At 46.0% G+C, this 12567-nt stretch overlaps 1 protein-coding gene across 3 annotated transcripts in view; it reads right to left on the bottom strand.

The window, feature by feature from the left end:
• Positions 1-12567, bottom strand: part of SH3BP5 (SH3 domain binding protein 5) — a 78506-nt gene that overhangs the window by 38910 nt on the left and 27029 nt on the right. For all 3 annotated transcript variants that reach the window (XM_002814037.6, XM_054552576.2, XM_054552575.2), the window contains exon 3: positions 10273-10401. In XM_002814037.6, coding sequence (XP_002814083.1) covers positions 10273-10401 — 129 coding nt within the window. The remainder of the gene's footprint in view (positions 1-10272; positions 10402-12567) is intronic.

Here is a 12567-nt window from a genome sequence, read left to right as displayed (position 1 = left end):
GACCAGCCTGGCCAACATGACGAATTCCTGTCTCTACTAAAAATACAAAAATTAGCCTGGTGTGGTGGTGTGCACCTGTAGTCTCAGCTACTCAGGAGGTTGAGACAGAAGAATCGCTTCAACCTGGGAGGCAGAGGTTGCAGTGAGCCGAGATCGTGCCACTGCACTCCAGCCTGGGCGATAGAGCAAGTCTCCATCTCAACAAAAAAAAAAAAAAAAAAAGAAAAAGAAAAAGAAAAGAGTACCAAAAGTACCACCTTGCAAAAAGCACTTGCTGTAAGGATTAAATGAGATAATGTACATAAAAGACCTATGACCACAAACCCAGGCCCCTAGCAGAGCCTCAATAAATCAGGGCTGTAGATAGGCCCTTAAGAGAACACAGCCTCTAAGCCCCAGTTTCTTCTTCTGCAAAAGTGTGTGTGTGTGTGTGTGTGTGTGTGTGTGTTTACATAACTCCCCCTCATGCATGTAAAACACTTAGAAAGTGCCTGGTATACAAAGAGTGTTGAAATTACTCTTCTTCCTCCCTTCCATCTAGTAAACTGTCACCGCCATACCACTGACTCCCATTTTCCCTGCATTCTAGCCAATGGCATTTCTCCCCAGGTACCCGATCACTTCGATTTTAACATTATGAAGTGTGAACTCGCTTCCTTCTCCCAAAGCCAGATCCCTACTCTCTATCAACTCCTACTGGCTATTCAGGTCAAAACCTTGGCATTCCGTACAACATAATCTGGATAGATAATTAACCACCAAGTCTGTTACAGTCTTCCTTCACATTCTCTTACATTAGGCCACAACACCGGAAAGGTTATTATGTAAAGGCCCAGGTAACAAACAGTCTTTGGGCTCCAAGACTAGTTTCTTCATTCGTACTATAAGGCCAAAAGGGAGACAATGACAGCCCCCACACAGAGCAGTGTGTGTGGCACCTAATACATCATTAGTGCTCAAAAAATGGAGCTATTAATGTAAGGACACCAATGTCTCAAACAACGTAAGCCCCCTAACTCAAGAACCTACCATGGCTACTTTGCAGCTTCTCAACCAAGTCTGAAGGGTAGGCTGAGGCGTAAGGCACCCTCAGCTGTCCATGCTCTTCCTTTCCTGCCTGGTCCTTTAGCTCCCCTAAGCCTCTCTTTCCAAGGCTCTGGCTTCCTTACCCAAGTTCATATCTGCACTGACCCCTCCCCTCAGATCTCTGCTCTTCTATCTTTACTAGCCAGCCTCCCTCTTGTGCTTCGGAGTGTGCACAGTGTGTCTTTCCCCTCAAGCCTTTCCCCTCAAGCCTTCCTGATGGGCAGCATCTCCCGTCAACACACATACAGTGACACACTCCCTGGCTTCTTCCCTTTGCCATCTACATCAGAGCCACATGGTTCAGCGCACTAACAAATAAGCCTCTCCATGTGGCTCTTGGCAAATACAGTCAGTCCTCATTATTCACAGCTTCCATATTTGTGAATTTACCTACTTACTAAGCTTTATTTGTAACCCCAAAATCAACACTCGCAGTGTTCTCGGGGCCATCCATCGACACACACAGAGTGGTGAAAAAATGAGCTACCTGATACATACATTTCTAGCTGATGTCCAACAAGAAGCCACCCTGCCTTCTTGTTTTGGCTCTCATACTGTACACAAGTGTCCTTTCCTCGGTCCTTTTAGTGCTGTGTTTTTGACATTTTTGTGCTTTTTGTTGATGATTTTTCTCTATAAATTGGCCTCCAAGTATACCAATTAAGTGCTTTCTAGTGCTCCTAAGTACAAGAAGGCTGTGGTGCCTTATGGAGAAAATACTTGCGTTAGATGAGCTTCATTCAGGCAGAAGTTATACCACTGTTGGCTGTGAGTTCAGTGTTAATGAGTCAACAAAACGACACATGCAGAAAAAGGAAGAGGAAATTTGCCAAACTGAACATGAGTTCACTCAAGTAAGTGCTAAAGTAACATCCGTTGTGCATGATGAAGCTATGGAAAAGATGAAAACGTGGGTGGATTTGTGGATTCCATCTGGCACTAAGCCTGAGAGGTCATGACAGATTAAAAAAGCAGAGTGGACAGCATCATCATGAGGCTAAGAGCCAAAGAAGTTTACAGTCACATCACCCAGAGTCAAGAGAACATTCAACCCTTTGCAGCTAGTGTTTTATTATCAAGAAATATTGCATATAATTGATTGTAAGAAACATACTAAATAAGGGATCTTTAAACAGAAACACACATATAACAAGGTTATGTATTGATCAGCTGACAAAAATGTTGTGACCAGAGGCTCTCAGGAACCTAACCTCTATTTCCCCTAAGAGCAAAGCCTTGGTACTTGCTAATTCAGTGTCTGTGGCAACTTTATAGAATTTGACTACCACAGATAATGAGAACTGATCGTATTTACCTCTGCCATAGCACCACTTTCGTGAAGATGGGGCTCGTGGAGCATACAGACCAACTGTGCACTCCACAGTGGCCAGTGCAGACAAAGGGGAGGATGCTTTTCTTTGCCAATCCCCTGACCCGCTATAATCCTCCCGTAGTCTCACTCCATACCTCAAATGGAGAAGTCACACACACACACACACACACACACACACACACACACACACACCCCTATATCCAGGTCAGTAACAAAAATTCTACTTTTGCTCAAAACAGCCCATCCCACAACCTTGTGTAAGACTGCCATGAGGGGAATGTCTGCTCCATAAGGACAGGATCTCTGTTCTATGCTTGATGGGTCAACAAGTGGCTAGAACAATACCTGGCATATAGTAGGTGCTCAGCCAATAGCTACTGAAGAAAAGAAAATAATAAATCTTTTTAAATCCCCACACAGACATGTAAAGTAATAACCTACATTTGACATATCCTTGAGTTTATATCCTACCTTTGCAGAACATCAGCCTCTCATCTTCTCATTCTCCACTTACAAAATGTTTTTCCTTTTTTTTTTTTTTTTTTGAGACAGGGTCTCATTCTTTCACCCAGACTAGAATGCAGTGGTGCGATCACAGCTCCATGCAGCCTTGACTTCTCAGGCTCATGCAATCCTTCTACCTCAGCCTCCTAAGTAGCTAGGACCACAAGCAAGCACCACCATGTCTGGCTTTTTTAAAAAAAGAAATGGTGTCTCACCACATTGCCCAGGGTGGTATTGAACTCCTGGGCTCAAGCAATCCTTCCACCTCGATCTCCCAAAATGCCAGGATTACAGGCATGAGCCACCACTCCCGGCCATGGAAGGCTTTCTACAAACAAAATCAATGCCTAGAATTTCCCAACAAAGGACCACTATAATACTCTGTTCCTCTAGGATTAACGTAATAGTTCAGGAGATTAATTGATATGCTTGACCCATTTCATTTCATTCAAAACACGATTCTCTATCCATTCAAGGCCCATGCCACACTATCACTTTGGGCACAGAGTGCTTTTGATCAGTCAAAAGGTAGGTCAGCTACTCCCTCCCTCATCATTTTCGATCCTCTGGCACATTCTGCCCTCACAAATAACTCACTATGTACTCAACCTACCTGGGCTCACTCTTTCACCTGGCACAATCTCTCTATCTTCCATAGCCCCCTCCCAGCCAGGAGAGGCCTGTTTCCTCTTCTACCCATAGGTTCTTTGTGGTGGTGATCTTTTTTTTATTACAAGGCAGCAGATTCACCAGATACTCAACATTTGATAGAAAAATACATCTAGGATAATCTTACATTTATTGGACCCAAATGCTTTATATGTACTAATTCAATCGCTGTAGTAAATTGCAAAAGTAGCTAAAATACTTTGCAGGTAGACTTTATCTTTCCCAATTCTTGAATTTGGACTGGCCCCATGACTGACTTTAGCCCATAAGATGTTAATAAACATGAAACAAGCAGAGGCTTGAAAAGGGCTCACCCTTTTTGTTGCTGGAATCTCAACACTGTATGAAAATGACCAGGCTAGCCTGGTGAATGAAAGATACATGTGGCCTAGTCACCCCTGCTACCCTAGCTGACCACCAACCAACTGCTTGACAGATAAGGCCAAGATCAGCCAGCCCCCAGCTAATCCACCAACTGATTGTATATGTGAGAGATCAGCTCTAAGCCTGAGATCAGAAAAACTGGCCAAAAAACCATGAGCTAAATAAATGTTTTAAGCCATTAAGTTTTAGGGTGGTTTGTTTCATAGCAAAACCTAACTGATATACAACTTTTCTTTTTTTTTTTTTTTAAAGAGCCAAGGTCTCACCCTGTCCTCCAGGATGGAATGCAGTAGTACAATCATAACTCACTGCACTCTGGAACTCCTGGGCTCAAGCAATCCTCCTGCCTCTGCCTCCTGAGTAGCCGGGACCACAGGCATGCACCATCATGCCTGGCTACTTTTTGTAGAGACTGGGTCTCACTACATTGCCTAGGCTGGCCTCGAACTCTTGGCTTCAAGCAGTCCTCCCGCCTTGGCCTCCCAAAGTACTGGGATTACAGGCCTGAGATCCCTCAACTAGACAACTCCATTTTATGGATGAAAAAAAATTGAGGCACAGAGATTAGGTAACCTGCCAAAGGTCCCACAGCTTTTAAAAGGTGAGCCTACAAGTCACTCTACAAGTTTCAAATGTTTTCCCACTTATCTCCTTTCCTAAAGGAGGTTATATGTAAGACATGGCCTTATATGGCTCCACAGACCCAAAACAGGCAAATTTCAGCACTAAATAATCCGCATTATTTTGCATTTATACTGCCCATCAAGTTTGCAAGGTGCTCTGCTTTCTTCTGACACATTCCAACCATTCAAAAATAACAAGTGTTGCCCAATGCCCATGGATGAATGGATAAATAAAACGTGGTATATACATTCAGTGAAAGGAACTTCTGACACATGCTATAACATGGATGAATGTTGAGGACATTATGCTAAGTGAAATAAGCCAGTAACGAAATGACAAATATTGTATGATTCCTCAATACTTATATGAGGTACCTAGGGTAGTCAAATTCATAGAAACAGAAAACAGAAGTGGTGGTTGCCTGAGCTTGGGAGAGGGGAGGAATGGGGAGTTAGTGTTGAATGGGTAGAGTTTCAGTCTGGGAAGATGCAAGGGTTCTAGACGTGGATGGTGGTAAGAGTTGCACAGCAAGTGAATTTGCATTAACAATGTGAATGCCTTAATGCCACCCTTAAGAATGGTTACAATGGGGGAGAGGCAAAAAAGAAAAAAAAAGAATAGTAAAAACGGTACATTTTGTGTTGTATGTACCTTACCACAATTTTCTTAAAGAGGAGAAAAATAAGGGTTGGGACTGACAGTGATAAAATGACAGGTCCAAAGCCACTGTTAGACCAGTCAGCACCCAGGGAGCCAGGTAAGTAAAATACACCCTGCTTTTCAGCATCACTGAGTCACACGGGCTCCGCCCTCATCAGACTGCTCCCCCATCATATGCTGAAGGCCAGATGGACTGGCAGATATGTCAAAGCAGCCTTAAAAACAAGCTTGGACTCAAGGACAAAAACTCTCAAATCAAAGCCAGTGCCCTGCCCCCAACCTGGCACAGAAAACACACATCATGTTCTACCTCTGCTTGGCAGAATTTGGACTTGGTTTTCAAGATCACAGAACTGGATCTGACTCATTGGCTGAAAAATGAGCTCATATCAGGAAAAATAAAATCGATGCAAATTTTTAATGAACCGATATAATTTCCACCAGCCCAACAATTAGATTTTTTTTTTTTTTTTTTTTTTTGAGTCAGGGTCTTGCTCTGTCACCCAGGCTGGAGTACAACAGAGACATCATGGCTCACTGCAGCCTTGAACTTCTGTGCTCAAGCAATCCTCCTGCTTCAGCCTCCTGAGGGCTGGGACCACAGGCACATGTCACTACATCCAGCTAATTTTAAATTTTTTTTATTTCATATAGAGACAAGATCTCACCATGTTGCCCAGGCTGAAATTACAAATCTTTGTAAACTCTTCACAGAAAATCAAGTGTAGTACCCTCAACTGAGACACTGGATAGATAGACATGGATATTCCAGACATATAAAACCACCACTACGCTATCTCCGTTTTCTCCAAATGGCATACGTACTTTTACTTCAAAATATTCACAAAGTTAAGAAAAAGTACAGTACAAATAACTTTTTGCTCTCAACCATTTGAGTGAGGACCTGATGCTCCATCACCCCCGCAAATACTTTTTGTAGTTGTTATTTCCTACAAATAAGGACCTTCTCTCACATAATAATAATGTAACCATCAAAAGTAGAAAATGCGTTGATACATGACTATCATGTAATTATCATGATTCCTTTTTTTGAAAAAAAATATGGGATATACATCAAATAGTAAGAGAAGGTACTAGGACTTATTTTCTTCTTTTTGTCTATTTTCTAAATTTTCTACAATATATTCTAATTTTTTAATGAAGCCAAAACCCAAGCTCATGCTGGGATTCCGTTGTCAAACACATTATCTCACTTAAATCCTAAGGCCAACCTCATGAGATAGCCAGGGCTGTTCCCTTGACTGCCAGCATTTCATGAATGAGGATGCAGGGACTCTGAGGACGCAGTGCCTCCTGACTCAAACTAGAAGGAACTGCTATCTGAAGGAGTCTCTCAGGCACCATTCCCTGCTGTACATAACCAGAGAGGTTTGTAAATATAAAAAGGAAGGTGTTGGGGACAAGAGGAAGAAAACAGGAAGCCCTACTTGGCAGCATCTGGAGATGGACATCGCCCCCTTCACCATCAGGAAGGTGAGAGGAACATTCACACACAAACAAGCTCATCCATCTGGCCTGAGCAGCCCGCCCTCCACAGAGATGAAATGTGACATCTGTGCCCTGCCTCAGCCTTTGAACATCCTTCCAGTTCCTTCGCTATTGACCAACAAGGTCCCCTGGGGTTGACGGGTAGAAGTTAGATTAGGAATCTAACCTTTTCTACCCTGCTTCTTCCTGCCCACCTGCAAGAAGGAAGGAGATTATGGGGAGAGCTTGCAGGCATAAAGCCAGGCAGGATGCTCTCAACATTCATCTTGGGATCTGCCCATTAAGAGTGACTCACTTATCCCCAGGACCTGGGCCTCATCTGATTCGACCCGATGACTCAGTGCCTTGCCCAAGGGACTCAGTAATTGCCCTATTGTCCTCACTGGCCAAGAGAAGGGATGAAGAGATGGAGAGGAGCCACCATCCACTGCTTCCCAACAGACTAGGAGCCTCCCAGCCAGCTCCCTCCTACCTCTTTTCCCAACAAAGAAGATTTGGAGTGCAGAAGAGCAGCGAGTGGTGTGAAATCACTCCAGGATGTGTCACAGCCAGCTGGGGACCCACCTGCTAAATGGGATTTGAATGAACTCAACCCAGACAAGGTTGGATTTGCCAGTCATGCCACTCTCCACCTGCTTACCTAGCTACCAGGTGGGAAAGAGGCTGTGAGTAAAGGAAAAGCTCATGACTTCAAGGGAGGGCAAGGGAGGAATCTCTGGTCTGTTGGCAGCTCCCCAACATCATTCGCTAGTTTGTTCATTTATTGATTTATACAATATTTGAGCACCTTCTGTATGCTGGCATTGCAGACCTGGCAAGGAGCCAAACGAATGAAACTCTCTGCCCTTGTGGAGCTTCACTTACTGTAAACAAGTAAATTATAACAGGTCAGATGGGGAGAAGTCCCACAGGGAAAAAGGAAAGCAAGGCATGGGGGCTAGGGCTGGCAGGGATGGTGGGCTGGGAGTTACCATTTTAAATGTTAGCCTGAGAAGGCCTCATGGATAAAGGGACATTTGAGCAGAAACCTGAAGATGAGGAATCGGGCTATGAAAATACCAGGGTTAGGACACCACCAAACAGAAGGAAAGGCAAGTCCAAAGACCTGAGGCAGGAGCACATTTCACATCAGCACAGCCAAGGGAGTGACCTGAATCAGAGGAAGAGCCTTGAGAAACCCCAGCACAAAGCCCCCTAGAGCCATCTCTGCCCCCAAACCTGAGCTCAGGGACCACGCAAGGAAAACTTCAGGTAGAGAAGCCACTGCTGCGACTCCAACGGGATGCTTCAACAGACCATCCTTCAATCATTCTACAGCATGGGCACACGGGCTGCTTTTAATAGATACGCGTGGGCTAAATGGCATCACAGAACCATAAATCCCAGTGTTACAGACTTTCAGGAAAGGAGGTTTTCTGAATTCCTCGATATTTATCCAATGTTTAAATTAAATCCTCAGAAGCTTCTCCTCAAACCTAACCTGAACCCTCCATACTTCCAGTTCAGGTCAAGAATGATACAACCTTAGCCTACAGTGGGTAGGACACATCCTCAACTTGGGGGGCATCTCAAAGATTGATGCAACTTGGACACTTTGGAGGGGGAATGCCTCAGGGTGCTGGAATCTGTGGGAATTGAAAAGTACTTTTTGGAAAAGGGTTTCTTCTCCCGGGAATTCTAGAGGCCTGGGCAGGGCCCAGCTGGAGGTGGAGAAAGGGAGTGGCTGCTGCTCAAGGCGTGTGCAGACCAACGAGCAATCAGAACTTTGAAGTATACAACCCAGTGCACCAGGCCAGGGAAGGAAGAAGGGTTTCAGGCAGCCACTCTGTCTAGGAATAAAGGCAACATATCTGGCAAGGTCCAACCAGGAACTTCAGCTCAGGGTTCAGAGCATAAAACCCAAACACACAGATAGGATCTTGGTAGAACTCCCAAAGCAGCAAGGGGCTCCCTTGAAGAGAAAAGAGAGGTACATGGAGATAGGAAAAAGAAGAGGAATGGTTAAGTCCTGGCCCACATTCTCTATGGGTCTATCTTAATATATTCCTAGATTTCCGGGACTTAATTTCCAAAGGGGCCATCCTACTGATATCTCCCCCACAGTACACAACATGCTGTGCACACACAGAGTAGGTGCTCAGAAACTTTGCGTTGTTGTTGCTCACTCATTTTTTTCTTTTTTTTTTTTTTTTTTCTGAGACACAGTTGTGCTCTGTCGCCCAGGCTGGAGTGCAGTGGCACGATCTCGGCTCACTGCAACCTCCACCTCCCAGGTTCAAACGATTCTCATGCCTCTGCCTCCCTAGTGGCTGGGATTACAGGCGCCCACCACCACACCCGGCTAATTTTTGTATGTTTAGAAGAGAGGGGTTTCAACATGTTGGCCAGGCTGGTCTCAAACTCCTGACCTCAAGTGATCTGCCCACCAAGTGATCGGTCTCCCAGAGTGCTGGGATTACAGGTGTGAGCCACCATGCCCAGCCTCACTAAACGTCTTCTTACAAGTGGACACTTTTGAAGGCTGCATCTTCCATCGTGTCATAAACACACCACAGGGACAGCACTGGGTCATTTGCTAGTGAACTACAATTTGGACCAACTGCTTAGATCTTCTTGGGAAATCTGAACCCTCATCTCAAGAGGCATCACAGGGTTGGTGATTCACATTAGCTCTCTAATGGGGAAGCCCAAGCAGGCTGAGGAAGGTGAATAAAGCCCCCAGCCCAGGGCCTGCCACACAGCAGGTACCAGTAACTGTTGGGGGCTCTTTACCTTCCCCATTCACAGGGCCTGGCTATCAGAGGCTGCAGGTGACACAAGTGGCACATCGCGTCACACAGCAGCCAAAGGAAGACCAACTCCTAAACCAGAACCCATTTCCACGCAGCCCCCAGCAATCGCCTGATCACAGTCCCCAGCAATCGCCTGATCACAGTCCCCTCCGCCACTCTCCTTCTGGTCTCTGTTTCACTGCTTCTTATTTGGGCTCTCAGGACAAAGAAACAAAGTTTCAGCAGGACGATGGCCATGGAAGTCAGAATCCGCTAAGGAATGTACAACAACTCACCTACCAAATCTTAAAAAGGAAAAAAAAAAAAAAAAAGAAAGAAAAAGAAGAAGAACCGATGTTTCAAGAGAAGCAGAAGGCTAAACACTCCCAAGAGTCAGGCGAACGCGAGGGAGTAAGTGAATCTTCCTACTGCTGCCTGACAGGTTGTCATCAGGAGCGGAGGAGGAACACACTCTGAGTGCACCCCGTAAGTGCACTCAGCACCAACTCAGGGAGCACCCACTTGCAGGGTCATCCAAATGCCAGCATTCACACCCTATTAATAGTGTCGAGCACTGGAATGAGGCCGATTGCGGGGGGGTGGGTCACTGCAGATAAGACATATAGGACTCGAGCTTCTAACCTTCAGCAGGCGATACAGAGTCAAAGGCATCCTCAAAATGGAGGGGTAGTGAGGCTCGAGGTAGGGGAGACATCTATGGGGCTATCTTACCTGCCTCGCCACCCTCCGTGCCTCCCAGTAGGGCTTGGAGTCTTCCACAGCTTTGCCAATTTTCTTCACCAGTTCGTCCAGTTTCACCGTTGCTTCAACCAGAACAGAGCGGAACTTCTGACGAGCATCCTGCAGCCAGGGGAAACCGAGGAAACACAGTTCAGGCTTAAGAAGGGATCCGCAAACACCTACTGGACATAGACAGAAACACCAACAAAGGACTTTACCCAACATACAGACCCCTAAAGTAGCACCTTTACAAGACGGTGTCTAGAGCAGCACCGCTGAAAACAGCTTCCTGCCACGGCGGAAACGTCCTGTGCTCTGCACAGTGCAGTGCGGCGGCCACCAGCCACGTGTAGCTACTGAGCACTTGGCCGGTGTGACTGAGGAAAGGAGTTTTTAGTTTATTTAATTTTAATCAGGCCGGGCGTAGTAGCTCACGCCTGTAATCCCAGCACTTTGGGAGGCCGAGGCAGGCCAATCACTTGAGGTCAGGAGTTGGAGACCAGCCTGGCCAACATGGCGAAACCCCATCTCTACTAAAAATACAAAAATTAGCCAGGCATGATGGCAGGCACCTGCAGTCCCAGCCACTCAGGAGGCTGGGGCACAAGAATCTCTTGAACCCAGGAGACAGAGCTTGTGGTGAGCCAAGATCATGCCACTGCACTCCAGCCTGGGTGACAGAGCACGACTCTGTCTCAAAAAAAAAAAAAAAAAAATGCTTAGTGAGCAACAACAATGCAAAGTTTCTGAGCACCTACTGTGTATGTGCACAGCATGTTGTGCACTGTGGGGGAGATATCGGTAGGATGGACCCTTTGGAAATTAAGCCCGTCTCTACTAAAAATACAAAAATTAGCTTGGCATAGTGGGGGGCACCTGTAATCCCAGCTACTCAGGAGGCTGAGGCAAGACAATCATTTGAATCAGGAGGCAGAGGTTGCAGTGAGCCAAGATCGTGCCACTGCACTCCAGCCTGGGTGACAGAGTGAGACACTGTCTCAAAAAAAAAAATTCATTATATTTAAAATTTTTTAATTAACATGGCTAGCAACTACTACATTGCATAGCATGGTGTAGGTTAAAAAACTTTGTCCAGGACCTCTGGACAGCATGTTGTCAAAGCTCAGGATTTTAATCAGAGACATGGATTCAACGCTGACTAAATCTCTCTCTGGGGAAGAATGTCCAGCCATCTCTGGCAGCTTCAGTCCAAATGATGCTGTCAATGTTAAACACTGAGTGCAAATTTATTTATTTATTTACCACATGCCAGACCTGGTGCTGGGCCTTGGGCGTGGCCCTGTCTCCAGGGCACTTACAGCCTGGCGGGTGAGGTAGTTATTACAGCCCATTCCAGAAAAGTCAGTGCCAGGGTGGGAATGGTCCAGGCGCCATGGAACTCAGCAGGGAAGAATGGCGCCAGACCATGTATTAGAGGGAGAGTCACAGCAAACTTCCAGAGGAGTACTATCTAAACAGAAGTCCAAAGCATGAATAGGAATTCGGGGGAGGGGAGGAAAATACTGAGTCCCAAGCAGGCGGCAGAGCCTGTGTCCCGATAAGAGGGGAATGGGAACAGCATGGTGTTTGCAAGAAACTGAAGGAGGCCGGAGGTCTGGAATGTGGAGAATGGCAAGAGATAAGGGTGGCCATCCATCCTGGTGACAGCAACTAGCAACTTGGACCTTGATAGGAGTTAGGAAGGCAAAGAAGGACTGTGCAAGGCTTAATCATGTTGTAAAAGTCAAGAAACCAGATCCAAGAGGTATAAGGAGAGAAAAAAAAAATTTAAATAAGTTAGTCCCAGGTCTAGGAGGACCTATTGGAAGGGATCAGGTGAGTGATTCAAACCCCACATCCCCTCTACCTCTCCCTCAGGCATCTGCCTGACAAAGCCACACCTAGGGGAAGGAGGGACACATGCATGAGTTTTTTAAAAAAAACAAAAAAAAGGGAAATGGCAGCCAGGCACGGTGGCTCACGCCTGTAATCCCAGCACTTTGGGAGGCCGAGACAGGCGGATCACGAGGTCAGGAGATCGAGACCATCCCGGCTAACAAGGTGAAACCCCGTCTCTACTAAAAATACAAAAAAAAATTAGCCAGGTGTGGTGGTGGGCACCTGTAGTCCCAGCTACTTGGGAGGCTGAGGCAGGAGAATGGCGTGAGCCCGGGAGGCGGAGCTTGCAGTGAGCTGAGATCGCGCCACTGCACTCCAGCCTGGGAGACAGAGCGAGGCTCCATCTCAAACAAACAAACAAAAAAAACTAGCTGGGCATGGTGGCGT

Source organism: Pongo abelii, chromosome 2, assembly GCF_028885655.2.
Source record: "Pongo abelii isolate AG06213 chromosome 2, NHGRI_mPonAbe1-v2.0_pri, whole genome shotgun sequence".
In the NCBI taxonomy this organism is placed as follows: Eukaryota; Metazoa; Chordata; class Mammalia; order Primates; family Hominidae; genus Pongo; species Pongo abelii.
Note: the sequence above shows the minus strand (reverse complement) of the source record. Positions and strands in the feature narration are given on the sequence as shown.